The sequence below is a fragment of the Ranitomeya imitator genome, chromosome 3 (assembly GCF_032444005.1).
Source record: "Ranitomeya imitator isolate aRanImi1 chromosome 3, aRanImi1.pri, whole genome shotgun sequence".
Lineage (NCBI taxonomy): Eukaryota > Metazoa > Chordata > Amphibia > Anura > Dendrobatidae > Ranitomeya > Ranitomeya imitator.
In genome coordinates this window covers 401,457,512-401,484,506 of record NC_091284.1, presented here as the reverse complement: position 1 = coordinate 401,484,506, position 26,995 = coordinate 401,457,512, and the positions used below count along the sequence as shown (strand labels likewise).

Sequence of the window (26,995 nt, the reverse complement as noted above, 5' to 3'; positions counted from 1 at the left end):
ACATGAACCAACCCCTTTAACTCTATGAGGATTTTGGCACATGTTGGAATTCCATAGAGGTCAACGGGATCTGACACACTACACAAATAACTCAAAGCTACTTACCCCAATTTTAAAGACAGATCTGACTGGTTTATGGTCACTGGTTTTTAGACACATGATGCTTTGATAATCCATCTGTGTCACATGTTTGCCTTTCCAGAGAATGCGATCACACCAGGCAGGCGCACGGCATTTTTCACTACCAATAAAAATGGAGCATCATATTGACATCATTAAAGCAGTTACAATCACAGGACAACAAAAAAAAAACAGTGTAAAGCGGAAACAAAATACAAATAAACAACATAAACCTGGTATGGGCCTGACCTCTGGATTCCCAACCGATCCTGAGAAAGTAAAGCAAAAACCTGTTGCTATTTAAACTGGGCCACAGGGGTCATTGTGCATCAAAACTGTGAATAAAGCACATATGTGTCAGTGGGGTTCCATGCATTTGGTCAGGATGTTATGTTATATGCCATTGACAAGACTTTTGGTGGAAAATCTGTCACCACCTTTCTGTCGCCCTGGAGCTAGTGGCAGCCACGCTGATTTCAGCACTGTGTTATATGTGCCAATAATGTAGTTTTTATGAAATGTAGTTTCTTAGTTGCGGCACAAGTGAGCTGGGAGCCCCAATTACTGTGTAGCGAGAGGACGGTCAATCAGCGTCCAGCGAGCAGGGTTACCCTGCAGCTCATGAATGTCGAGGCCTCCTGGCTCATTTGTGCAGCTACATGCATATATAGAAGACAGTGTCCTGAAATCAGCATGTCTGTCTCTATCGTAAGGGCACCATAAAGGTGTTTCCCAATCAAAAGTCTTGACATATTGAATCACATCCTGACCAATGGGAATGATGCATTGGCCCATAAAATGCCTCATTCACACGTCCATGTTCTATCCATATATTTCATGTACATGTTCTGTATTTTTCAGGGATAGAACACCTACCCATTACAATCTACACTGCTGTTCACGTGTCTTTATGTACACAAAATAAATTATGGAGACATGTCCTTTTATGATGCAAGATACTGATCAAAATTAGCCACCTATGTGCTGCACGTTTTAGGAGAAGCTTTGCAATTTACTGTACTTTTACGTCCTCATATAAATAAAATCACTAAGGCTGGTTTCACATTTGCGTTTTTTTGGGTGCGTTTTTGCGGTAAAAAACGCAAAAAACGCATGGTGAAAAAACGCATGTAAACGCGTGCAAACGCTGCGTTTTTTTTATGCATGCGTTTTTGCATGTGGTGAAAAAAAGCGGCGTTTTGACGCGTTTACATGCGTTTTTTCATGCGTTTGCGTTTTTTAAACGCATGCTGAGAAATGTGTGACAGCTGCCAATCATCAAAATACAGTAAAAAACCCACTCTAAACAGAAATAGTTAGGGTTAGGGGTAGGGTTAGGGGTAGGGTTAGGATCCCTTAGGGTTAGGGGTAGGGTTAGGATCCCTTTATCACCTTTATGTTGGTGAGTGGCAAATCAGTGTGTTTTCTGTTTTTTTATTTAAAAAACGCATGCGTTTTTAACGCAAAAAAAACGCATGCACAAAAAAACGCATGCATCCCCATTGACTCCAATGTATTTTTTGACCCCAAAAAAAGGCATGAAAACGCATGCGTTTTTTGGGGTCCAAAAAACGCCTCTCAAAAATACTACAAGTTGCATTTCTGAAAATGAACGCATGCAGAAAAAAAACGCTGTTAATGTTAACCCCTTACCGGCATCGGACGTACTATACCGTCCGATGCCGGCTCCCCTGCTTTGATGCAGGGCTCCGCGGTGAGCCCGCACCAAAGCCGGGACATGTCAGCTGTTTTGAACAGCTGACATGTGCCCGTAATAGGCGCGGGCAGAATCGCGATCTGCCCGCACCTATTAACTAGTTAAATGCCGCTGTCAAACGCAGACAGCGGCATTTAACTACCGCTTCCGGCCGGGCGGCCGGAAATGACGTCATCGCCGACCCCCGTCACATGTCCGGGGGTCGGCGATGCGTCTCCATTGTAGCCATAGAGGTCCTTGAGACCTCTATGGTTACTGATTGCCCGTCGCTGTGAGCGCCACCCTGTGGTCGGCGCTCACAGCACACGTGCAATTCTGCTACATAGCAGCGATCAGCAGATCGCTGCTATGTAGCAGAGCCGATCGTGCTGTCCCTGCTTCTAGCCTCCCATGGAGGCTATTGAAGCATGGCAAAAGTTAAAAAAAAAAGTTTAAAAAAATGTGAAAAAAATAAAAAAAACATAAAAGTTTAAATCACCCCCCTTTCGCCCCAATCAAAATAAATCAATAAAAAAAATATCAAATCTACGCATATTTGGTATCGCCGCGCTCAGAATTGCCCGATCTATCAAATAAAAAAAAGTATTAACCTGATCGCTAAACAGCGTAGCGGGAAAAAAACTCGAAACGCCAGAATTACGTTTTTTTGGTCGCCGCGACATTGCATTAAAATGCAATAACGGGCGATCAAAAGAACGTATCTGCACCGAAATGCTATCATTAAAAACGTCATCTCGGCACGCAAAAAATAAGCCCTCAACTGACCCCAGATCACGAAAAATGGAGACACTACGAGTATCGGAAAATGGCGCAATTTTTTTTTTTTTTTTTTAGCAAAGTTTGGAATTTTTTTTCACCACTTAGATAAAAAATAACCTAGTCATGTTTGGTGTCTATGAACTCGTAATGACCTGGAGAATCATAATGGCAGGTCATTTTTAGCATTTAGTGAACCTAGCAAAAAAGCCAAACAAAAAACCAATGTGGGATTGCACTTTTTTTGCAATTTCACCGCACTTGGAATTTTTTTCCCGTTTTCTAGTACACGACATGCTAAAACCAATGATGTCGTTCAAAAGTACAACTCGTCCCGCAAAAAATAAGCCCTCACATGGCCAAATTGACGGAAAAATAAAAAAGTTATGGCTCTGGGAAGGAGGGGAGCGAAAAACGAACACGGAAAAACGAAAAATCCCCTGGTCATGAAGGGGTTAAATATAGGGAAAAAAACGCATGCGTTTTTTTGAAGAAAAAAACACTGCAGACTAAAAAGGCAAGTGTGAAACCACCCTTATGGAGCACGGATTTTAAAAATTGACACAATGAGGGGCGCGGCTGCAAGTAGAAGAGTTTCATACTAACCAGCCCTAAATCCACATAATCCATGGAAGAGATACCCTCCAGGCAATTCCAAGAGGCAAAAGCAGGACCCAGGCATCCTGAGGAGCATTTTGAGCCCTATTTTCCAGATCTGGAGGGTAATAATAAGATATTGTCTAATATGTGGCCAGTGTATACTTAAAGGCCCAGAGGTTTGATCCCTCCTCTACTTTGAAGCTGCAGAGTGGATGTGGAGGACTATTAGATCCTTGGCACTCTGCTTGGAAAGATTTTCTGCCCCCCCAGCTGCCTGAGAGCCCCAGACATGTCCCCAGCATGCACACCAAGATTCGCATAGCCATTCCCCGCTAGCCACTGCCATCTTGTGGTCCATCGCTCTGCACTGTACAGGAGCTGTGTGTTCCTGCTTTTGGCTCTTATAACCTGGGAGACACACCTTACCTCCTCTCTGGGCTCCCACATTGTCTTTCTGCCTCACTGCCTACCTACCTTTGTCCCTCAGAGCACTTCTGTCTGCTGTCCTGGGGAGAGTAAACTTGTGAAAGTTCTCTCTATGGGAGGGTGGTGTGTGTGTGTGTGTGGTTTAATGCCATGAGAAGAGAGCTACTATCCCCGATCTGCTCTAGCGAGGAAGCAGCGTTCGTGGTCCGTCACTCAAATGACGGCACATCGCTAGCGCACGCCCAATGTGGGCGTGCGCTAGTGATGCGTTCGCCATTACAGGCTATGGTGGCGTTAACGGACTATGTTACACCGCGCTATGTCGCGGTGTAACGCAGTCCGTTAAACGCGGTCACATAACGCCTAAGGGCAGTGGAGAACAGTGACACACAAGAAGTAAGAAATGTCTCTATCTCCAGCAGAACTGCTTATCACTGTTGTTCATAATATACAGGTCCTTCTCAAAAAATTAGCATATAGTGTTAAATTTCATTATTTACCATAATGTAATGATTACAATTAAACTTTCATATATTATAGATTTATTATCCACCAACTGAAATTTGTCAGGTCTTTTATTGTTTTAATACTGATGATTTTGGCATACAACTCCTGATAACCCAAAAAACCTGTCTCAATAAATTAGCATATTTCACCCATCCAATCAAATAAAAGTGTTTTTTTAATAACAAACAAAAAAACCATCAAATAATAATGTTCAGTTATGCACTCAATACTTGGTCGGGAATCCTTTGGCAGAAAGGACTGCTTCAATGCGGCGTGGCATGGAGGCAATCAGCCTGTGACACTGCTGAGATGTTATGGAGGCCCAGGATGCTTCAATAGCGGCCTTAAGCTCATCCAGAGTGTTGGGTCTTGCGTCTCTCAACTTTCTCTTCACAATATCCCACAGATTCTCTATGGGGTTCAGGTCAGGAGAGTTGGCAGGCCAATTAAGCACAGTAATACCATGGTCAGTAAACCATTTACCAGTGGTTTTGGCACTGTGAGCAGGTGCCAGGTCGTGCTGAAAAATGAAATCTTCATCTCCATAAAGCATTTCAGCCGATGGAAGCATGAAGTGCTCCAAAATCTCCTGATAGCTAGCTGCATTGACCCTGCCCTTGATGAAACACAGTGGACCAACACCAGCAGCTGACATGGCACCCCACACCATCACTGACTGTGGGTACTTGACACTGGACTTCAGGCATTTTGGCATTTCCTTCTCCCCAGTCTTCCTCCAGACTCTGGCACCTTGATTTCCGAATGACATGCAAAATTTGCTTTCATCAGAAAAAAGTACTTGGGACCACTTAGCAACAGTCCAGTGCTGCTTCTCTGTAGCTCAAAAGTGGCTTTACCTGGGGAATGCGGCACCTGTAGCCCATTTCCTGTACACGCCTGTGCACGGTGGCTCTGGATGTTTCCACACCAGACTCAGTCCACTGCTTCCTCAGGTTCCCCAAGGTCTGGAATCGGTCCTTCTCCACAATCTTCCTCAGGGTCCGGTCTCCTCTTCTTGTTGTACAGCGTTTTCTGCCACATTGTTTCCTTCCAACAGACTTACCATTGAGGTGCCTTGATACAGCACTCTGGGAACAGCCTATTTGTTGAGAAATTTCTTTCTGGGTCTTACCCTCTTGCTTGAGGGTGTCAATGATGGCCTTCTTGACATCTGTCAGGTCGCTAGTCTTACCCATGATGGGGGTTTTGAGTAATGAACCAGGCAGGGAGTTTATAAAAGCCTCAGGTATCTTTTGCATGTGTTTAGAGTTAATTAGTTGATTCAGAAGATTAGGGTAATAGGTCGTTTAGAGAACCTTTTCTTGATATGCTAATTTATTGAGACAGGTTTTTTGGGTTATCAGGAGTTGTATGCCAAAATCATCAGTATTAAAACAATAAAAGACCTGACAAATTTCAGTTGGTGGATAATGAATCTATAATATATGAAAGTTTAATTGTAATCATTACATTATGGTAAATAATGAAATTTAACACTATATGCTAATTTTTTGAGAAGGACCTGTATTTGAGTAACATTTATAAAATTCATATGAAAGTTCAGTTATGAAATATTAAACCATTTTTTTTTTAAAGCTGGAGTCGGTACATTTCTACCGACTCCGACTCCAACCAAAACTAACTCCGACTCCACAGCCCTGTCTCAAGGTCAGCTTCATGCTCCAAAGGCACACAAGGTAATAACATTGGATGGTGTTTTACACCTGCAATCCCGAACGCATCCTGTCCTTCTGCTAAAATGGCGCCGCTGCCTAACCAGCCAGTGGGCTCGTGTGGAGTACCTAAAGCGAACTCAGGGGACCCTCTGAAAAACTACAAGTATCACTTCCAGAGAGGATAACCCTTCACCATCTTCTTTGGACACTTATACCCGTCCTGTCAATATGGAGGACATGGATACATTACAATCCACGCAGTCAGGTCTGCTGCAACATGTGTCCTCTCTTACAAACACTACACCCTCTCCGCTGTACTCAGCTCTCCAGGTGTTACGTGGTCTCATACAAGCCTTGCCAACAAAACAACACCTTGATTCCTTAGCTCAGAGAACTGAAGCCTCCAACAGGCCATTGATTCCTTACAGGACATTAACCTTCCTTCTTCTAAGACTGCGGTAACGGAAAATGTCTCTAAAGACCTACTGAACCAGATCCAAACCCTGGAGAGTAAACACAAGACCCTCAATTCTCAAATGCAGAATATAACCGTGCTTCTTGATGACCAACAAAATAGTGGGTGAAGAAATAACAGTCGCATAAAAGGTCTACCAGAGGATGCTGGCAAGGAGGATCTCAAGATGGTGATCACTTCCTTAGTCAACAAAGTCACACAGACCCCCTATGTCATCTACGGAGTACACTGGATCACCAGAAAGGGACCCCTCAAACCCAACAACCCAAGAGATATCTTGTATAGACTTCACTACTACACTGATGAGTAGGATATCCTTGGCCGTGCTTGGTCCTCCAATCCTATATCCATGGATTGCAAAGTGTTTAAGCTCTTCCCTGATGTCTCTGGCCATACACTTGAAATGAGGCTGCGCCTCCCCCATCCTTTAATTGGTGATTCCTATGCTGGCCCGGGGGATGTCGTTTTCTCATTTACTAGGTGTCTAGCGTTCCGCGGTACTCTGCTCCATGGTCACTCCCCCCCCTCCAAAAGTTTGAAGGCTACTATGGATTTTTCCCTGAGCAACTAGTGTTAGATTTGATCTTCTTTTGTCTTCCTTTTGGTCTTTTCTGTTTGCTTTCTGCTCTATTATTTTGACTAGGTTGTCTTTGACCTTTCTTTTCACTCCCTAATCTTACCATTCCGCCATCTTCACAACCCCTAAGAATGTAGTCAGACCATAATTCTCAACTAACAGTGAGCTCCTCAAATGTTAAAGGTCTACATACGGTAGTCCTGAAAACTGGTCTATACTCCTTCATTTTCTCTATATATAAAGGTTGGACATTGCCTAAGTGCAGGAATCTCAGCTCCTCTTTCCCAAGGGACTCCTTACAAGCTCATATATTAGTTATAAATAAGAAAGGGAAAGATCCATCCCAATGTCCAAGCTATAGTCCAATCTCACTCCTAAAGTTAGATATTAAATTGTTTGCGAAAATGATTGCATACAGACTATCCCCCCTTTTAACGGATGTCATCCACTCAGACCAGGCAGGGTTCATGAGCGCAAAGGAGGACAGGTACGTATAAATACAGCCAAAATGAAGTCCCAGTGTTATATGTAATGGTACACATCAAGAGTGCCCACTATTACCTTTAATTTTTATATTTACACTGGAGTCCCTCCTCAGGAGTATCAGGTCTAATACTAACATTATGGGCTCTTGTATTTGCAGCTCTCCTTACAAGATTGCTGCATATACAGATGACCCGCTTTTCTTCATCACCAACATGGTCATCTCACTTAAAAACTTGATGGCAGAATTTCACTTATACAATAGCCTACCTAACATTAAAATTAACTTCACTTAAGGGTACCGTCACACTAAAGGTACCTTCACACTAAACAACATCACAACGATATCGCTAGCGATCCGTGACGTTGCAGCGTCCTGGCTAGCGATATCGTTGTGTTTGACACGCAGCAGCGATCAGGATCCTGCTGTGATGTCGTTGGTCGCTGAAGAAAGTCCAGAACTTTATTTCGTCGCTGGACTCCCTGCAGACATCGCTGAATCGGCGTGTGCGACGCCGATTCAGCGATGTCTTCACTGGTAACCAGGGTAAACATCGGGTTACTAAGCGCAGGGCCGCGCTTAGTAACCCGATGTTTACCCTGGTTACCATCGGAAAAGTAAAAAAAAAAAACACTACATACTTACCTTCAGCTGTCTGTCCTCGGCGCTCTGCTTCTCTTCACTCCTCCTGCATCCTGTGTCAGCGTCGGCCAGCCGGAAAGCACAGCGGTGACATCACCGCTCTGCTTTCCGGCCCCTGTGCTCACAGTCAGTGCAGGAAAGCACAGCGCCGGGGACAGACAGCGGAAGGTAAGTATATAGTGTTTGTTTTTTTAACTTTTACGATGGTAACCATGGTAAACATCGGGTTACTAAGCGCGGCCCTGCGCTTAGTAACCCGATGTTTACCCTGGTTACCGGCATCGTTGGTCGCTGGAGAGCTGTCTGTGTGATGTCGATCGCTGCAGCGTCGCTGTTTGGTCGCTGGAGAGCTGTCACACAGAGAGCTCTCCAGCGACCAACGATCCCGAGGTCCCCGGTAACCAGGGTAAACATCGGGTTACTAAGCGCAGGTCCGCGCTTAGTAACCCGATGTTTACCATGGTTACCAGCGTAAACGTTAAAAAAACAAACACTACATACTTACCTTCAGCTGTCTGTCCTCCGGCGCTCTGATTTCCTCTGCACTGTCAGCGCCGGTCAGCCGGAAAGCAGAGCGGTGACGTCACCGCTGTGCTTTCCGGCTGGCTGGCGCTGACACAGGATGCAGGAGGAGTGCAGAGAAGCAGAGCGCCGGGGACAGACAGCTGAAGGTAAGTATGTAGTGTTTGTTTTTTTTAACGTTTACGCTGGTAACCAGGGTAAACATCGGGTTACTAAGCGCGGCCCTGCGCTTAGTAACCCGATGTTTACCCTGGTTACCAGTGAAGACATCGCTGGATCGGCGTCACACACGCCGATCCAGCGATGTCAGCGGGAAGTCCAGCGACTAAATAAAGTTCTGGACTTTCCTCAGCGACCAACGATCTCCCAGCAGGGGCCTGATCGTTGGACGCTGTCACACATAACGATTTCCTTAACGATATCGTTGCTACGTCACAAAAAGCAACGATATCGTTAACGATATCGTTATGTGTGACGGTACCTTAAGTCAGAGTTCCTGAATATTAACACTTCTTCCTCGATTCTAATGCCCTTAAAAGATGCCATTAGTTTTAAATGGGCCAACTCCCTAAGTATTTTAGAGCTATTACCAAGAAACTTAACTTCTCAAAACTACTCCAATCAGTACACTAGAACTGCTTAATATGGACAAGGAATGATTTTACCTGTTTTGGTAGAAGCACAATCTTTAAAAAGAACACTTACCCTCGGATCTTGTACGTTATACAGGCTCTCCCGATTGTGGTTCCCTTGTCTTTCCTCAGGAGTCTCGCAGTGGTCCAAACTAAGTTCAAAAGGTCTGATAAACCTCCACGTATCAGAAGAGCTATTTTATATCATTCTAAGACATCAGAGGGTATAGCTTTGCCAGATTTCAAATCTTATTACATAGCTTTCCACCTCGCATGGTTCGCAATTGAGCAAAGCTTCACAAATATGCCTATTTAATAGACTCTATGGCTGGACTTGTCTCTGGTTAAATCACTCAAAACACAACACACTTTCGGGGATTCCCTTTGCTTGTTGCACCAATCCTGCAGTCCGTTCATATATTATACTGCAATCCTCCTCTATGTGTCCCATCTTGGGTAATCTGCTTTTTCCCTCGGGTTAGGAAGACAATGTTTTCCAAACTCGGGTAAACAATGGATGCTTCAAAGTGTCCCATTTTAGAGCTGGGCGTGTCTGGCTCTCAAAGACAGACCTTCTCGTTATCGCTATGTCCACTACCCTGGGAACTTGAAGAGTTGGTCAGCTTTCCCATTTTGTTTCCATTCATTCCCTATCAGACCTTTTTACAGTAATGTTCAGATGTCTTTTGAAGCAGCGTGCATGGTTACAGGACCCCTAAGACATACTTTATCCTTCCCACACTCCTTGCTGATTGAACCCCCAGACCAACCTGCCACCCATTCCCAAATCCAATTGGAGGGCGATTTAGAACTCTCCATCAAAAGAACAGTGGAGGTATATCTTCACTTCAACACATAAATCATTTATTTGCTCTTGTTTTCAAGAGGCTGGTTATAAAATTGCTGTCTCAGTAGTATAGAGTCCCAACTCACCTACACTCTATTTTCCCCTATAGCCAATCCCATGTGTTGGAGACAGAGGCGTAGCTAGAGTTTTGGCTCAGGGGGGGGCAAAGCTTCTGAGTGGGCCCCTAACCAGCTAACCTTAATTACAGCTGGGTGATGCACCCTAATAGTGGAGGAGAACCTCAGCAGATGACCTCTTTGTATAGATAATCTCTATACAAAGACCAACATGGATATTACCGCCATATGGTTAATGGTAGATACCAGTCCTACAGAACATATAACAGATCACTGCACAGTTACAGACAATGACTTACCGCTGACGTCTTTTCTCATGGAATCGTTCACTTTTCCCATCTGGCCCAGAACGACATGACAACTTCTCCAGCCATGACTCGGATGCAGAGAAATCAACAAAGACACATTTCACTTCTCACATTCCAGCCCCATCATCTATTCCCAACCTGCAAAAAATCCTCATCCTGCTGATATCCCAATACTGAGCCGCTGCTGCCGTATGTGTCCCTATTACTGCCCCTGATACCCCGATACTGAGCCGCTGCTGCCGTATGTGTCCCTATTACTGCCCTTGATATCCCAATACTGAGCCATTGCTGCAGTATGTGTCCCTATTACTGCACCTGATATCTCAATACTGAGCCGCTGCTGCCGTATGTGTCCCTATTACTGCACCTGATATCCCAATACTGAGCCACTGCTGCCCTATGTGTCCCTATTACTGCACCTGATACCCCGATACTGAGCCGCTGCTGCCTTATGTGTCCCTATTATTGCACCTGATACCCCAATACTGAGCCGCTGTTGCCGTATGTGTCCCTATTATTGCGCCTGATACCCAAATACTGAGCCGCTGATGCCGTATGTGCCTATTACTGCACCTGATACCCCGATACTGAGCCGCTGCTGCCGTATGTGTCCCTATTACTGCATCTGATACCCCGATACTGAGCCGCGGCTGCCGTATGTGTCCCTATTACTGCACCTGATACCCCAATACTGAGCCGCTGCTGCCGTATGTGCCTATTACTGCCCCTGATACCCCAATACTGAGCTGCTGCTGCCGTGTGTGTCCCTATTACTGCCCGATACCCCAATATTGAGCCACTGCTGCCGCATGTGTCCCTATTACTGCCCCTGATACCCCAATACTGAGCCGCTGCTGCCGTATGTGTCCCTATTACTGCACCTGATATCTCAATACTGAGCCACTGCTGCCCTATGTGTCCCTATTACTGCACCTGATACCCCGATACTGAGCCGCTGCTGCCTTATGTGTCCCTATTATTGCACCTGATACCCCAATACTGAGCCGCTGTTGCCGTATGTGTCCCTATTATTGCGCCTGATACCCAAATACTGAGCCGCTGATGCCGTATGTGCCTATTACTGCACCTGATACCCCGATACTGAGCCGCTGCTGCCGTATGTGTCCCTATTACTGCATCTGATACCCCGATACTGAGCCGCGGCTGCCGTATGTGTCCCTATTACTGCACCTGATACCCCAATACTGAGCCGCTGCTGCCGTATGTGCCTATTACTGCCCCTGATACCCCGATACTGAGCTGCTGCTGCCGTGTGTGTCCCTATTACTGCCCGATACCCCAATATTGAGCCACTGCTGCCGCATGTGTCCCTATTACTGCCCCTGATACCCCAATACTGAGCCGCTGCTGCCGTATGTGTCCCTATTACTGCACCTGATACCCCAATACTGAGCCGCGGCTGCCGTATGTGTCCCTATTACTGCACCTGATACCCCAATACTGAGCCGCTGCTGCCATATGTGCCTATTACTGCACCTGATACTCCGATACTGAGCCGCTGCTGCCGTATGTGTCCTTATTACTGCCCGATACCCCGATACTGAGCTGCTGCTGCCGTATGTGTCCCTATTACTGCTACCTGATACCCCAATCCTGAGCCGCTGCTGCCGTATGTGTCCCTATTACTGCCCCTGATACCCCAATACTGAGCCACTGCTGCCGTATGTGTCCCTATTACTGCCCCTGATACCCCAATGCTGAGCCGCTGCTGCTGTATGTGTCCTTATTACTGCCCCTGATACCCCAATACTGAGCCGCTGCTGCCGTATATGTCCCTCTTACTGCACCCGATACCCCAATACTGAGCTGCTGCTGCCGTATGTGTCTCTATTACTGCACCTGATACCCCAATACTGAGCTGCTGCTGCCGTATGTGTCCCTATTATTGCCCCAGATACCCCAATACTGAGCCGCTGCTGCTGTATGTGTCCTTATTACTGCACCTGATACCCCAATACTAAGCCGCTGCTGCCTTATGTGTCCCTATTACTGCACCTGATACCCCAATACTGAGCCGCTGCTGCCGTATGTGTCCCTATTACTGCACCCGATGCCCCAATACTGAGCCGCTACTGCTGTATGTGTCTCTATTACTGCACCTTATACCCCGATACTGAGCAGCTGCTGCCGTATGTGTCCTTATTACTGCTCCTGATACCCCAATACTGAGCCGCTGCTGCCGTATGTGTCCTACAGCACCTGATACCCCAATACTGAGCTGCTGCTGCCATATGTGTCCCTATTACTGCACCTGCTGTGTGGTTCGGTGTGCCCTCTAAATTCTAAAGCACCCGTCTATAATATAGTAATGCTGGGCACAAGTGCCCTAGAAAACAGTGCCCATATTTTGTCCCCTAGAAGTAATATTGCCATGTGTGCTCCTTTGACAGTCACAGTAACCGGAGTTCCTCTATAGCAATAAGTGCCCACTTTACATTTAATAATGTCTCGAGTCTGACCCCTGTACAGCTCCCCTATACCCTGTAGCATTAGGCAGACCCTGTAGTATTAGGCAGACCCCCGATAGGCAGACCCTGTAGTATAAGGCAGATCCCCCCCACAGGCAGACCCTGTAGTATTAGGCAGACCCCCCATGGGCAGACCAGGTAGTATTAGGCAGACCTCCATAGGCAGACCCTGTAGCATTAGGCAGACCCCCCATAGGCAGACCCTGTAGTATTAGGCAGACCCCCCCATAGGCAGACCAGGTAGTATTAGGCAGACCCCCATAGGCAGACCCTGTAGCATTAGGCAGACGCTGTAGTATTAGGCAGACTCCCCCATAGGCAGACCCTGTAGTATTAGGCAGACCCTGTAGTATAAGGCAGACCCCCCACAGGCAGACCCTGTAGAATTAGGCAGACCCCCCATAGGCAGACCAGGTAGTATTAGGCAGACCCCCCCATAGGCAGACCCTGTAGCATTAGGCAGACCCTGTAGTATTAGGCAGACCCTGTAGTATAAGGCAGACCCTGTAGTATAAGGCAGACCCTGTAGTATTAGGCAGACCCCCTAGAGGCAGACCAGGCAGTATTAGGCAGACCCCCCATAGGCAGACCCTGTAGCACTAGGCAGACCCCCCATAGGAAGACCCTGTAGTATTAGGCAGACCCCCCATAGGCAGACCCTGTGGCATTAGGCAGACCCCCATAAGAAGACCCTGTAGTATTAGACAGACCCCCCATAGGCAGACCAGGTAGTATTAGGCAGACCCCCCATAGGCAGACCCTGTAGCATTAGGCAGACCCCCCATAGGCAGATCCTGAATTATACGACAGACCCTGTAATATAAGGCAGACCCCCCCATAGGCAGACCCTGTAGTCTTAGGCAGACCCTGTATTATTAGGCAGACCCCCCATAGGCAGACCCTGTAGTATAAGGCAGACGCCCCCACAGGCAGATCCTGTAGTAGTAGTCAGACCCTGTAGTATTAGGCAGACCCTGTAGCATTAGGCAGACCCCCCATAGGCAGACCCTGTAGTATTAGGCAGACCCTGTAGGATACGGCAGACCCCCCCCCATAGGTAGGCAGACCCTGTAGGATTAGGCAGACCCCTCATAGGCAGACCCTGCAGTATAAGGCAGACCCCGTAGTATTAGGCAAACCCCCATAGGCAGACCCGTAGTATTAGGCAGACCTCCCCCACAGGCAGACCCTGTAGCATTAGGCAGACCCTGTAGTATTAGGCAGAGCCCCATAGGCAGACCTAGTAGTATTAGGCAAACCCTGTAGTATTAGGCAGACCACCCACAAGCAGACCCTGTAGTATAATGCAGACCCCCCCACAGGCAGACCCTGTAGTACTAGGCAGACCCCCCCATAGGCAGACCAGGTAGTATTAGGCAGACCCCCCATAGGCAGACCCTGTAGCAATAGGCAGACCCCTCATAGGCAGACCCTGTAGCATTAGGCAGACCCTCCCATAGGCAGATCCTGAATTATACGACAGACCCTGTAGTATAAGGCAGACCCCCCATAGGCAGACCCTGTAGTATTAGGCAGACCCTGTATTATTAGGCAGACCCCCTATAGGCAGACCCTGTAGTATAAGGCAGATGCCCCCACAGGCAGACCTGTTATGAACTGGTGATTCAGAAACACAATGGACCTGGTGGTTAAGAGCACACAAAGTGACCTGATAGTTACTAATAACATAGGACGAGCTCTGAGACGTGGGAACTCTGCTGACCGCAATCCATAATCCTATCACACCACACTAGAGGTAGCCGTGGAGTGCTCCTGACCAGACCTAGGCGCCTCGGGCACAGCCTGAGAAACTAGCTAGCCCTGAAGATAGAAAAATAAGCCTACCTTGCCTCAGAGAAATTCCCCAAAGGAAAAGGCTGCCCCCCACAAATAATGAAAGTGAGTAAAGATGAAAATACAAACATAGAGATGAAATAGGTTTTAGCAAAGTGAGGCCCGACTTACTGAATAGACCGAGGATAGTAAAGATAGCTTTGCGGTCAGCACAAAAACCTACAAACAACCACGCAGAGGGCGCAAAAAGACCCTCCGTACCGACTAACGGCACGGAGGTGCTCCCTCTGCGTCCCAGAGCTTCCAGCAAGCATGAAAAATCAATATAGCAAGCTGGACAGAAAAAATAGCAAACAAAAGTAACACAAGAAGAACTTAGCTTATGCAGGGCAGGCAGGCCACAAGACGATCCAGGAGAGAGCAAGACCAATACTGGAACATTGACTGGAGGCAAGGAACAAAGAACTAGGTGGAGTTAAATAGAGCAGCACCTAACGACTTAACCTCGTCACCTGAGGAAGGAAACTCAGAAGCCGCAGCCCCACTCACATCCACCAGAGGAAGCTCATAGACAGACCCAGCCGAAGTGCCACTCATGACCACAGGAGGAAGCTCGACCACAGAATTCACAACAGTACCCCCCCTTGAGGAGGGGTCACTGAACCCTCACCAGAGCCCCCAGGCCGACCAGGATGAGCCAAATGAAAGGCACGAACCAGATCGGCAGCATGAACATCAGAGGCAAAGACCCAGGAATTATCTTCCTGACCATAACCCTTCCACTTAACCAGGTACTGGAGTTTCCGTCTCGAAATACGAGAATCCAAAATCTTCTCCACTATATACTCCAACTCCCCCTCAACCAAAACCGGGGCAGGAGGATCAACGGATGGAACCACAGGTGCCACGTATCTCCGCAACAATGACCTATGGAATACATTATGGATGGAAAAAGAAGCTGGAAGGGTCAAACGAAAAGACACAGGATTAAGAACCTCAGAAATCCTATACGGACCAATGAAACGAGGCTTAAACTTAGGAGAGGAAACTTTCATAGGAATATAACGAGACGACAACCAAACCAAATCCCCAACACGAAGTCAGGGACCCACACAGTGCCTACGGTTAGCGAAACGTTGAGCCTTCTCCTGGGACAATGTCAAATTGTCCACTACATGAGTCCAAATCTGCTGCAACCTATCCACCACAGTATCCACACCAGGACAGTCCGAAGACTCAACCTGCCCTGAAGAGAAACGAGGATGGAAACCAGAATTGCAGAAAAACGGCGAAACCAAAGTAGCCGAGCTGGCCCGATTATTAAGGGCGAACTCAGCCAAAGGCAAAAAGGACACCCAGTCATCCTGATCAGCAGAAACAAAACATCTCAGATGTTTCCAAGGTCTGATTGGTTCGTTCAGTTTGGCCATTTGTCTGAGGATGGAAAGCCGAGGAAAAAGACAAATCAATGCCCATCCTAGCACAAAAGGCTCGCCAAAACCTCGAAACAAACTGGGAACCTCTGTCAGAAACGATGTTCTCCGGAATGCCATGTAAACGAACCACATGCTGGAAAAACAATGGCACCAAATCAGAGGAGGAAGGCAATTTAGACAAGGGTACCAAATGGACCATCTTAGAGAAGCGATCACAAACCACCCAAATGACCGACATCTTTTGAGAGACAGGGAGATCCAAAATAAAATCCATAGAGATATGTGTCCAGGGCCTCTTTGGGACTGGCAAGGGCAAAAGCAACCCACTGACACGAGAACAGCAGGGCTTAGCCCGAGCACAAATCCCACAGGACTGCACAAACGAACGTACATCCCGCGACAGAGACGGCCACCAAAAGGATCTAGCCACCAAATCTCTGGTACCAAAGATTCCAGGATGACCAGCCAACACCGAACAATGAACCTCAGAGATAACTCTACTCGTCCATTTATCAGGGACAAACAGTTTCTCCGCTGGGCAACGGTCAGGTCTATTAGCCTGAAATTTTTGCAGCACCCGCCGCAAATCAGGGGAGATGGCAGACAAAATTACCCCCCCTTTGAGAATACTCGCCGGCTCAGGCAAAGCCGGAGAGTCGGGCACAAAACTCCTAGACAGGGCATCCGCCTTCACATTTTTAGAGCCCGGAAGGTACGAAACCACAAAGTCAAAACGGGAGAAAAACAGCGACCAACGAGCCTGTCTAGGATTCAACCGTTTGGCAGACTCGAGATAAGTCAAGTTCTTGTGATCAGTCAAGACCACCACGCGATGCTTAGCTCCTTCAAGCCAATGACGCCACTCCTCGAATACCCACTTCATGGCCAACAACTCTCGATTGCCAACATCATAATTACGCTCAGCAGGCGAAAACTTCCTGGAAAAGAAGGCACATGGTTTCATCACCGAGCCATCAGAACTTCTTTGCGACAAAACAGCCCCTGCTCCAATCTCAGAAGCATCAACCTCGACCTGGAACAGGAGCGAAACATCTGGCTGGCACAACACAGGGGCAGAAGAAAAACGACGCTTCAACTCCTGAAAAGCTTCTACAGCAGCAGAAGACGAATTGACCACATCAGCACCCTTCTTGGTCAAATCAGTCAACGGTTTAGCAATACTCGAAAAATTATTGATCAAGCGACGATAAAAATGAGCAAAGCCCAGGAACTTTTGCAGACTCTTCAGAGATGTCGGCTGAGTCCAATCATAAATGGCCTGAACTTTAACAGGGTCCATCTCGACAGTAGAAGGGGAAAAAATTAAACCCAAAAATGAAACCTTCTGAACACCAAAGAGACACTTTGACCCCTTCACAAACAAAGAATTTGCACGCAGGACCTGGAACACCATTCTAACCTGCTTCACGTGAGACTCCCAATCATCCGAGAAGACCAAAATATCATCCAAGTATACAATCAGGAATTTATCCAGGTACTCTCGGAAGATGTCATGCATAAAGAAATGAAATACTGATGGAGCATTGGAAAGCCCGAATGGCATAACCAGGTACTCAAAATGGCCCTCGGGCGTATTAAATGCTGTTTTCCATTCATCGCCCTGTTTAATACGCACAAGATTATACGCACCACAAAGATCTATCTTGGTGAACCAACTAGCCCCCTTAATCCGAGCAAACAAATCAGACAGCAGAGGCAAGGGGTACTGAAATTTGACTGTGATTTTATTTAGAAGGCGGTAATCAATACAAGGTCTCAACGAACCATCCTTCTTGGCCACAAAAAAGAACCCTGCTCCCAATGGCGACGACAACGGGCGAATATGACCCTTCAACAAGGATTCCTTTACGTAACTCCGCATAGCGGCGTGCTCAGGCACAGACAAATTAAACAGTCGACCCTTAGGAAACTTATTACCAGGAATCAAATCGATAGCACAATCGCAATCCCTATGCGGAGGTAGGGCACTGGACTTGAGCTCATCAAATACAGCCCGGTAATCCGACAAGAACTCTGGGACCTCAGAAGGGGTGGATGATGAAATAGACAGAACTGGAACATCACCATGCACCCCCTGACAACCCCAGCTGGACACAGACATAGATTTCCAATCCAATACTGGTTTATGGACCTGTAGCCATGGCAACCCCAACACGACCACATCATGCAGATTATGCAACACCAAAAAGCGAATATCCTCCCGATGCGCAGGAGCCATGCACATGGTCAGTTGGGTCCAGTACTGAGGCTTATTCTTGGCCAAAGGCGTAGCATCAATTCCTCTCAATGGAATAGGATACTGCAAGGGCTCCAAGAAAAACCCACGGCGCCTAGCAAAGTCCAAGTCCATCAAATTCAGGGCAGCGCCTGAATCCACAAATGCCATGACAGAATAGGATGACAAAGAGCAAATCAAAGTAACGGACAAAAGAAATTTCGACTGGACCGTACCAATGGTGGCAGACCTAGCGAACCGCTTAGTGCGCTTAGGACAATCGGAGATAGCATGAGTGGAATTACCACAATAAAAACACAGCCCATTCCGACGTCTGTGTTCTTGCCGTTCAGCTCTGGTCAAAGTCCTATCACATTGCATAGGCTCAGGTTTATGCTCAGATAATACCGCCAAATGGTGCACATTTTTACGTTCACTTAAGCGTCGATCGATCTGAATGGCCAAAGACATAGACTCATTCAGACCAGCAGGCATAGGAAATCCCACCATGACATCCTTAAGGGCTTCAGAGAGACCCTTTCTGAAAATTGCTGCCAGCGCACATTCATTCCATTGAGTGAGCACAGACCACTTCCTGTTGTGAATTCTGTGGCAGAGCTCCCTCCTGTGGTCACAAGTGGTACTTCGGCTGATTCTCTCTATGAGCTTCTGTTGGTGGAGGAGAGTGGTACTGCGGCTTCTGAGTTTCCTTCCTCAGGTGATGTGGTGAAGTCATTAGGTGCTGCTCTATTTAACTCCACCTAGTGCTTTGATCCTGGCCTCCAGTCAATGTTCTAGTATTGGACCTGTTTCCTCCTGGATCGTTCCTGTGGCCTGCTGCTCTGCATAGCTAAGTTCAGCTTTTGTTATTTTGTTTGCTGTTTTTTTCTGTCCCGCTTGCTTATTTGTTTTTTCTTGCTTGCTGGAAGCTCTGGGACGCAGAGGGTGTACCTCCGTGCCCTTAGTTCGGTACGGAGGGTCTTTTTGCCCCCTTTGCGTGGTTGTTTGTAGGGTTTTGTGTTGACCGCAAAGTTACCTTTCCTATCCTCGCTCTGTTCAGAAAGTCGGGCCTCACTTTGCTAAATCTATTTCATCTCTACGTTTGTCTTTTCATCTTAACTCACAGTCATTATATGTGGGGGCTGCCTTTTCCTTTGGGGTATTTCTCTGAGGCAAGGTAGGCTTATTTTCTATCTTCAGGCTAGCTAGTTTCTCAGGCTGTGCCGAGTTGCATAGGGAGCGTTAGGCGCAATCCACGGCTGCTTCTAGTGTGGTTGGAGAGGATTAGGGATTGCGGTCAGCAGAGTTCCCACGTCTCAGAGCTCGTTCTATGTTTTTGGGTTATTGTCAGATCACTGTATGTGCTCTGACTTCTATGTCCATTGTGGTACTGAATTACCTGATCATAACAGTACTGGAGGCCGTGAGTACTAATGATTCTCAATAGAGGGAAAAAAGAAGTTCTGAGACCTTTTTTTTTTCTCTGCACTGTGTTTTGCCTTTTTTTTTCCCCTAGACATTTGGGTGGTTCAGTACACAGGTGTAGCGATGGACATTAAAGGTCTGTCTTCATGTGTGGATCAGCTCACGGCAAGAGTACAAAAGATTCAAGACACTATTGATCAGAAATCTATGTTAGAACCTAGAATACCTATTCCTGATTTGTTTTTTGGAGATAGAACTAAGTTTTTGAGTTTCAAAAATAATTGTAAACTATTTCTGGCTTTGAAACCTCGCTCCTCTGGTGACCCAGTTCAACAAATTAGGATCATTATTTCTTTTTTCTCTTGCGCCAGGAGATCCTGCATTATGTAATATTGATGCGTTTTTCCTGGCGCTCGGATTGCTGTACGATGAACCTAATTCGGTGGATCAGGCACAGAAGAAATTGCTGGCTCTATGTCAGGGTCAGGATGAGATAGAGGTATACTGTCAGAAATTTAGAAAGTGGTCCGTACTCACTCAATGGAATGAAGTTGCGCTCGCAGCTATTTTCAGAAAGGGTCTCTCTGAAGCCCTTAAGGATGTCATGGTGGGATTTCCTATGCCTGCTGGTCTGAATGAATCTATGTCTTTGGCCATTCAGATCGGTCGACGCTTGCGTGAGCGTAAATCTGTGCACCATTTGGCGGTATTATCTGAGCATAAACCTGAGCCTATGCAGTGCGATAGGACTTTGACCAGAGTTGAACGGCAAGAACACAGACGTCAGAATGGGCTGTGTTTCTACTGTGGTGATTCCACTCATGCTATCTCTGATTGTCCTAAGCGCACTAAGCGGTTCGCTAGGTCTGCCACCATTGGTACGGTACAGTCAAAATTTCTTTTGTCCGTTACCTTGATCTGCTCTTTGTCATCTTATTCTGTCATGGCATTTGTGGATTCAGGCGCTGCCCTGAATTTGATGGACTTGGAGTATGCTAGGCGTTGTGGGTTTTTCTTGGAGCCCTTGCAGTGTCCTATTGCATTGAGAGGAATTGATGCTACGCCTTTGGCCAAGAATAAGCCTCAGTACTGGACCCAGCTGACCATGTGCATGGCTCCTGCGCACCAGGAGGATATTCGCTTTCTGGTGTTGCATAATCTGCATGATGTGGTCGTGTTGGGGTTGCCATGGCTACAAGTCCATAATCCAGTATTAGATTGGAAATCCATGTCTGTGTCCAGCTGGGGTTGTCAGGGGGTACATGGTGATGTCCCATTTCTGTCTATTTCGTCATCCACCCCTTCTGAGGTCCCAGAGTTCTTGTCTGATTACCGGGATGTATTTGATGAGCCCAAGTCCGATACCCTACCTCCGCATAGGGATTGTGATTGTGCTATCGATTTGATTCCTGGTGGTAAATTCCCAAAAGGTCGACTGTTTAATTTATCAGTGCCTGAGCACGCCGCTATGCGGAGTTACGTGAAGGAGTCCTTGGAGAAGGGGCATATTCGCCCGTCATCGTCACCATTAGGAGCGGGGTTCTTTTTTGTGGCCAAGAAGGATGGTTCGCTGAGACCTTGTATAGATTACCGCCTTCTAAATAAGATCACGGTTAAATTTCAGTACCCCTTGCCGTTATCTGATTTGTTTTCTCGGATTAAGGGGGCTAGTTGGTTCACCAAGATAGATCTTCGTGGTGCGTATAATCTTGTGCGTATTAAGCGAGGCGATGAATGGAAAACTGCATTTAATACGCCCGAGGGCCATTTTGAGTACCTAGTAATGCCATTCGGACTTGCCAATGCTCCATCAGTGTTTCAGTCCTTTATGCATGACATCTTCCGAGAGTACCTGGATAAATTCCTGATTGTATACTTGGATGATATTTTGATCTTCTCGGATGATTGGGAGTCTCATGTGAAGCAGGTCAGAACGGTGTTTCAGGTCTTGCGTGCTAATTCTTTGTTTGTGAAGGGATCAAAGTGTCTCTTTGGTGTTCAGAAGGTTTTATTTTTGGGGTTCATTTTTTCCCCTTCTACTATCGAGATGGACCCTGTTAAGGTCCAAGCCATCCATGATTGGACTCAGCCGACATCTCTGAAAAGTCTGCAAAAGTTCCTGGGCTTTGCTAATTTTTATCGTCGCTTCATCTGCAATTTTTCTAGTATTGCTAAACCATTGACCGATTTGACCAAGAAGGGTGCTGATGTGGTCAATTGGTCTTCTGCTGCTGTGGAAGCTTTTCAGGAGTTGAAGCGTCGTTTTTCTTCTGCCCCTGTGTTGTGTCAACCAGATGTTTCGCTTCCATTCCAGGTCGAGGTTGATGCTTCTGAGATTGGAGCGGGGGCTGTTTTGTCGCAGAGAAGTTCTGATTGCTCGGTGATGAAACCATGCACTTTCTTTTCCAGGAAGTTTTCGCCTGCTGAGCGAAATTATGATGTTGGCAATCGAGAGTCGCTGGCCATGAAGTGGGCATTCGAGGAGTGGCGTCATTGGCTTGAAGGAGCTAAGCATCGCGTGGTGGTCTTGACTGATCACAAGAACTTGACTTATCTCGAGTCTGCCAAGCGGTTGAATCCTAGACAGGCTCGTTGGTCGCTGTTTTTTGCCCGTTTTGACTTTGTGGTTTCGTACCTTCCGGGCTCTAAAAATGTGAAGGCGGATGCCCTGTCTAGGAGTTTTGTGCCCGACTCTCCGGGTTTATCTGAGCCGGCGGGTATTCTCAAAGAGGGAGTAATTGTGTCTGCCATCTCCCCTGATTTGCGGCGGGTGCTGCAAAAATTTCAGGCTAATAAACCTGATCGTTGCCCAGCGGAGAAACTGTTTGTCCCTGATAGGTGGACGAATAAAGTTATCTCTGAGGTTCATTGTTCGGTGTTGGCTGGTCATCCTGGAATCTTTGGTACCAGAGAGTTAGTGGCTAGATCCTTTTGGTGGCCATCTCTGTCGCGGGATGTGCGTTCTTTTGTGCAGTCCTGTGGGATTTGTGCTCGGGCTAAGCCCTGCTGTTCTCGTGCCAGTGGGTTGCTTTTGCCCTTGCCGGTCCCAAAGAGGCCTTGGACACATATCTCTATGGATTTTATTTCAGATCTTCCCGTCTCTCAAAAAATGTCAGTCATTTGGGTGGTTTGTGATCGCTTCTCTAAGATGGTCCATTTGGTACCCTTGTCTAAATTACCTTCCTCCTCTGATTTGGTGCCATTGTTCTTCCAGCATGTGGTTCGTTTACATGGCATTCCAGAGAATATCGTTTCTGACAGAGGTTCCCAGTTTGTTTCGAGGTTTTGGCGAGCCTTTTGTGCTAGGATGGGCATTGACTTGTCTTTTTCCTCGGCTTTCCATCCTCAGACTAATGGCCAGATCGAACGAACCAATCAGACCTTGGAAACATATCTGAGATGCTTTGTTTCTGCTGATCAGGATGACTGGGTGTCCTTTTTGCCTTTGGCTGAGTTCGCCCTTAATAATCGGGCCAGCTCGGCTACCTTGGTTTCGCCGTTTTTCTGCAACTCTGGGTTCCATCCTCGTTTCTCTTCAGGGCAGGTTGAGTCTTCGGACTGTCCTGGTGTGGATACTGTGGTGGACAGGTTGCAGCAGATTTGGACTCATGTAGTGGACAATTTGACCTTGTCCCAGGAGAAGGCTCAACGTTTCGCTAATCGCAGACGCTGTGTGGGTCCCCGACTTCGTGTTGGGGATTTGGTTTGGTTGTCTTCTCGTCATATTCCTATGAAGGTTTCCTCTCCTTAGTTTAAACCTCGTTTCATTGGTCCGTATAGGATTTCTGAGGTTCTTAATCCTGTGTCTTTTCGTTTGACCCTTCCAGATTCTTTTTCCATCCATAACGTATTCCATAGGTCATTGTTGCGGAGATAAGTGGCACCTATGGTTCCATCTGTTGATCCTCCTGCCCAGGGTTTGGTGGAGGGGGAGTTGGAGTATATTGTGGAGAAGATTTTGGATTCTCGTGTTTCAAGACGGAAACTCCAGTATCTGGTTAAGTGGAAGGGTTATGCTCAGGAAGATAATTCCTGGGTCTTTGCCTCTGATGTCCATGCTCCCGATCTTGTTCGTGCCTTTCATATGGCTCATCCTGGTCGTCCTGGGGGCTCTGGTGAGGGTTCGGTGACCCCTCCTCAAGGGGGGGTACTGTTGTGAATTCTGTGGCAGAGCTCCCTCCTGTGGTCACAAGTGGTACTTCGGCTGATTCTCTCTATGAGCTTCCGTTGGTGGAGGAGAGTGGTACTGCGGCTTCTGAGTTTCCTTCCTCAGGTGATGTGGTGAAGTCATTAGGTGCTGCTCTATTTAACTCCACTTAGTGCTTTGATCCTGGCCTCCAGTCAATGTTCTAGTATTGGACCTGTTTCCTCCTGGATCGTTCCTGTGGCCTGCTGCTCTGCATAGCTAAGTTCAGCTTTTGTTATTTTGTTTGCTGTTTTTTTCTGTCCAGCTTGCTTATTTGTTTTTTCTTGCTTGCTGGAAGCTCTGGGACGCAGAGGGTGTACCTCCGTGCCGTTAGTTTGGTACGGAGGGTCTTTTTGCCCCCTTTGCGTGGTTGTTTGTAGGGTTTTGTGTTGACCGCAAAGTTACCTTTCCTATCCTCGCTCTGTTCAGAAAGTCGGGCCTCACTTTGCTAAATCTATTTCATCTCTACGTTTGTCTTTTCATCTTAACTCACAGTCATTATATGTGGGAGCTGCCTTTTCCTTTGGGGTATTTCTCTGAGGCAAGGTAGGCTTATTTTCTATCTTCAGGCTAGCTAGTTTCTCAGGCTGTGCCGAGTTGCATAGGGAGCGTTAGGTGCAATCCACGGCTGCCTCTAGTGTGGTTGGAGAGGATAAGGGATTGCGGTCAGCAGAGTTCCCACGTCTCAGAGCTCGTTCTATGTTTTTGGGTTATTGTCAGACCACTGTATGTGCTCTGACTTCTATGTCCATTGTGGTACTGAATTACCTGATCATAACAACTTCCTAAACTTCTGACAATATATCTCTACCTCATCCTGACCCTGACACAGAGCCAGCAAATTTTTCTCTGCCTGATCCACTGAATTAGGTTCATCATACAGCAATCCGAGCGCCAGAAAAAACGCATCAATATCGCATAATGCAGGATCTCCTGGTGCAAGGGAAAATGCCCAGTCTTGAGGGTCGCCACGTATTAAAGAAATAATGATCTTAACTTGTTGAACTGGGTCACCAGAGGAGCGGGGTTTCAAAGCCAGAAACAGTTTACAATTATTTTTGAAATTCAGAAACTTAGCTCTATCTCCAGAAAATAAGTCAGGAATAGGAATTCTAGGTTCTAACATAGATTTCTGAACCACAATGTCTTGAATATTTTGTACTCTTGCAGCGAGATGATCCACACAAGAAAACAGACCTTTAATGTCCATCACTACACCTGTGTCCTGAACCACCCAAATGTCTAGGGCAAAAGAAAGACAAAACACAGTGCAGAGAAAAAAAATGGTCTCAGAACTTCTCTTTTCCCTCTATTGAGAAACATTAGTACTTTGGGCCTCCAGTACTGTTATGAACTGGTGATTCAGAAACACAATGGACCTGGTGGTTAAGAGCACACAAAGTGACCTGATAGTTACTAATAACATAGGACGAGCTCTGAGACGTGGGAACTCTGCTGACCGCAATCCCTAATCCTATCACACCACACTAGAGGTAGCCGTGGAGTGCTCCTGACCAGACCTAGGCGCCTCTGGCACAGCCTGAGAAACTAGCTAGCCCTGAAGATAGAAAAATAAGCCTACCTTGCCTCAGAGAAATTCCCCAAAGGAAAAGGCAGCCCCCCACATATAATGACTGTGAGTAAAGATGAAAATACAAACACAGAGATGAAATAGGTTTTAGCAAAGTGAGGCCCGACTTACTGAATAGACCGAGGATAGTAAAGATAGCTTTGCGGTCAGCACAAAAACCTACAAACCACGCAGAGGGAGCAAAAAGACCCTCCGTACCGACTAACGGCACGGAGGTGCTCCCTCTGCGTCCCAGAGCATCCAGCAAGCAAGAAAAACCAATATAGCAAGCTGGACAGAAAAAATAGCAAACAAAAGTAACACAAGCAGAACTTAGCTTATGCAGGGCAGACAGGCCACAAGACGATCCAGGAGAGAGCAAGACCAATACTGGAACATTGACTGGAGGCAAGGAATAAAGAACTAGGTGGAGTTAAATAGAGCAGCACCTAACGACTTAACCTCGTCACCTGAGGAAGGAAACTCAGAAGCCGCAGCCCCACTCACATCCACCAGAGGAAGCTCATAGACAGAACCAGCCGAAGTACCACTCATGACCACAGGAGGGAGCTCGACCACAGAATTCACAACACAGACCCTGTAGTATTAGGCAGACCCTGTAGCATTAGGCAAACCCCCCATAGGCAGACCCTGTAGTATTAGGCAGACCCTGTAGTATAAGGCAGACCCCCCATAGGTAGGCAGACCCTGTAGGATTAGGCAGACCCCCCATAGGCAGACCCTGTAGTATAAGGCAGACCCCGTCGTATTAGCCAGACCCCCATAGGCAGACCCATAGTATTAGGCAGACTTCCCCCCATAGGCAGACCCTGTAGCATTAGGCAGACCCCCCATTGGCAGACCCTGTAGTATTAGGCAGACCCTGTAGTATTAGGCAGATCCTGTAGTATAAGGCAGACCCCCCATAGGCAGACCAGGTAGTATTAGGCAGACCAGGTAGTATTAGGCAGACCCCCCAAAGGCAGATCCTGTAGCATTAGGCAGACCCCTCATAGGCAGACCCTGTAGTATTAGGCATACCCCCCATAGGCAGACCAGGTAGTATTAGGCAGACCCCCCCATAGGCCGACCTTGTAGCATTAGGCAGACCCCTCACAGGCAGACCCTGTAGTATTAGGCAGACCCCCATAGGCAGAACAGGTAGTATTAGGCAGACCCCCCCATAGGCAGACCCTGTAGCATTAGGCAGACCCCCCATAGGCAGACCCTGTAGTATTAGGCAGACCCCCCCATAGGCAGATCCTGTATTATAAGGCAGCACCCCTTAAAAAAAGAAATACTCACCTCTGTTCTTCCTGGTTCCTGCGCTGCTGAGCTCCTGCTTGAGTCCTGACAGCGGGCGCCGGGCAGTGATGTCATCGCGCCCCCTGTCAGCGTCACCGACGTCAGACGCTGACAGGGGGATGATGGGGGAAGGAGCGGAGCGCAGAGCAGCTTCCTTCATCATTGCGGTCAGCTGTATCGGCTAAATG

General features: G+C 47.1%; 1 protein-coding gene across 7 annotated transcripts in view; it reads right to left on the bottom strand.

Annotated features, from left to right (window-relative positions):
• Nucleotides 1-26,995, bottom strand: part of INPP5B (inositol polyphosphate-5-phosphatase B) — a 299,917-nt gene that overhangs the window by 40,993 nt on the left and 231,929 nt on the right. For all 7 annotated transcript variants that reach the window (XM_069757108.1, XM_069757101.1, XM_069757102.1 and 4 more), the window contains one exon: nucleotides 106-241. In XM_069757108.1, coding sequence (XP_069613209.1) covers nucleotides 106-241 — 136 coding nt within the window. The remainder of the gene's footprint in view (nucleotides 1-105; nucleotides 242-26,995) is intronic.